The sequence below is a fragment of the Hyperoodon ampullatus genome (genome assembly GCF_949752795.1).
Source record: "Hyperoodon ampullatus genome assembly, chromosome: 9".
NCBI classification, from domain to species: domain Eukaryota; kingdom Metazoa; phylum Chordata; class Mammalia; order Artiodactyla; family Ziphiidae; genus Hyperoodon; species Hyperoodon ampullatus.
The window spans coordinates 38,043,225-38,045,153 of NC_136922.1; the positions used below are offsets into that span (position 1 = coordinate 38,043,225).

At 46.4% G+C, this 1,929-nt stretch overlaps 1 protein-coding gene across 1 annotated transcript; it reads left to right on the forward strand.

The window, feature by feature from the left end:
• Positions 1 to 326: 326 nt before the first annotated feature.
• On the forward strand, positions 327 to 1,241 carry PRPS1L1 (phosphoribosyl pyrophosphate synthetase 1 like 1; the record flags this gene model as incomplete). The annotated part of the gene is given in 5 exon segments (XM_079711445.1): positions 327 to 597; positions 600 to 672; positions 674 to 1,115; positions 1,119 to 1,187; positions 1,191 to 1,241. Coding segments are annotated over 5 exon segments (906 nt in total).
• Between the last annotated feature and the right edge of the window lie 688 nt (positions 1,242 to 1,929).

Below are 1,929 nucleotides of genomic sequence, written 5' to 3' on the forward strand. Positions count from 1 at the left end.
ACGAACACGTGTCCCCTACATCGGCAGGCGGACTCTCAACCACTGCGCCACTAGCGAAGCCCAAGATTTGATTCTTTAGTTTAGAAGCGTGAACTGGGTGCCAAGAAGGAATTTTTTTTTTTTTTTTGAAGACCCAGAAGGCAGTTTAGAGCGGAGCACATCCGGAAGAGACCGGAACAGCTGAGTAACAACCGGAAGCCGTTAGTTAGCGTCTGCGGTCTCTCGCGCCTGGCTAGGAGCTGGAATAGTCTGTGGTCTGACCTCTGTTCCTTTCTCAGCTGCCGGGGTGATCACCGGATGTAGAGAGCCTAGGGCAGTTGACCAAAATGCCAAATATCAGCAGCTCCCGTCAGGACTTATCCCAGAAAACTGCCGACCGACTGGGCCAGGAGCTGGGCAAGGTGGTGACCAAGAAATTCAGCAACCAGGAGACCTGTGTGGAAATAGGCGAGAGTGTGCGAGGAGGGGATGTCCACATAGTGCAGAGTGGTTGTGGCGAAATCAACGACAGTTTAATGGAGCTTTTGATCATGATTAATGCCTGCAAGATTGCTCCAGCCAGCCGAGTTACTGCAGTCATCCCGTGCTTCCCGTATGCCTGCAGGATAAGGAGGATAAGAGCCGAGCCGCAGTCTCCGCCAAGCTTGTTGTAAATACGCTGTCTATAGCAGGTGCATGCTTCTCAAATTCAGGGCTTTTTTGATATCCCAGTAGACAATTTGTATGCAGATCCAGCTGTCCTGAAGTGGATAAACGAGAATATCTCTGAGTGGAGGAACTGCACGATTGTCTCTCCAGATGCTGGTGGAGCTAAGAGAGTGACCTCCGTTGCAGAAAGATTGAATGTGGACTTTGCCTTGATTTACAAAGAACCGAAGAAGGCCAATGAAGTGGACCGAATGGTACTAGTGGGATATGTGAAGGATCGTGTGGCTATCCTTGTGGATGACATGGCTGACACTTGTGGTACAATCTGCCATGCAGCTGACAAACTTTTCTCAGCTGGAGCCACCAGAGTTTATGCGATCTTGACTCACAGAATCTTTTCTGGCCCGGCCATTACTCACATCAACAGTGCAGGCTTTGAAGCAGTAGTAGTCACCAATACCATACCTTAGGAGGATAAGGTGAAGCATTGCTCCAAAATACAAGTGATCGACATCTCCATGATCCTTGCAGAAGCCATCTGAATTCACAATGGGGAATCTGTCTCCTACCTGTTCAGCCATGTCCCATTGTGATAGAATAACATTGGGGTTGTTGTATTTTTAAATAAAATAAGATAAAATTAAAATATACCCTGACCGTTGGTTTCCCTTGGTGTTTGATGAAAAGTTTGGCAGTAGACCCTGTTTGTTCCAGTGTGGCTTTCTACATCCCACATCATGTATATTAGATGCTTATTTTAGATTGGAGAAAGACAGATTGAGAATAATTGCTGGAATATCCTATCTGGGTTGTCTCATTTTGGTTTCTTTGATGATTTTGTGAGCCTTGCAGCTCTAACTACAGTTCAGCTGCTGACTTCAGACTTTGAAGGTGTTGTGTGGAGTTGTATGGAATTAATTGGGGAAACTTAGACTACTTTATATGTGAATGCTTCAGGGTTCACTTTGTTCAGAACAACTAACAATGCAACCAACCCAATCCACCACCACCACATCTCCATCCCACCAACCCCCTCTTATTCCCTGTATTCCCCTGCCCTCTTCCCCATTTGTCACAAGTTCTCCAAGATCTGTGCTAAATTAATCGAGTCCTATGCAACCCAAACCTAGTTTACCTGGTTGATGAGCCATCTGCAAGGCAAGAGCAGCAGCTTTCAGCTTGAACAGCCATTGGGTAGCATTGTGAGAAAAGGCTGCAAAGTGCAGCAAATGCTTCATGAGAGGAAGAGGATAAATCTGTCACCATCTGTTTGGAGATTAC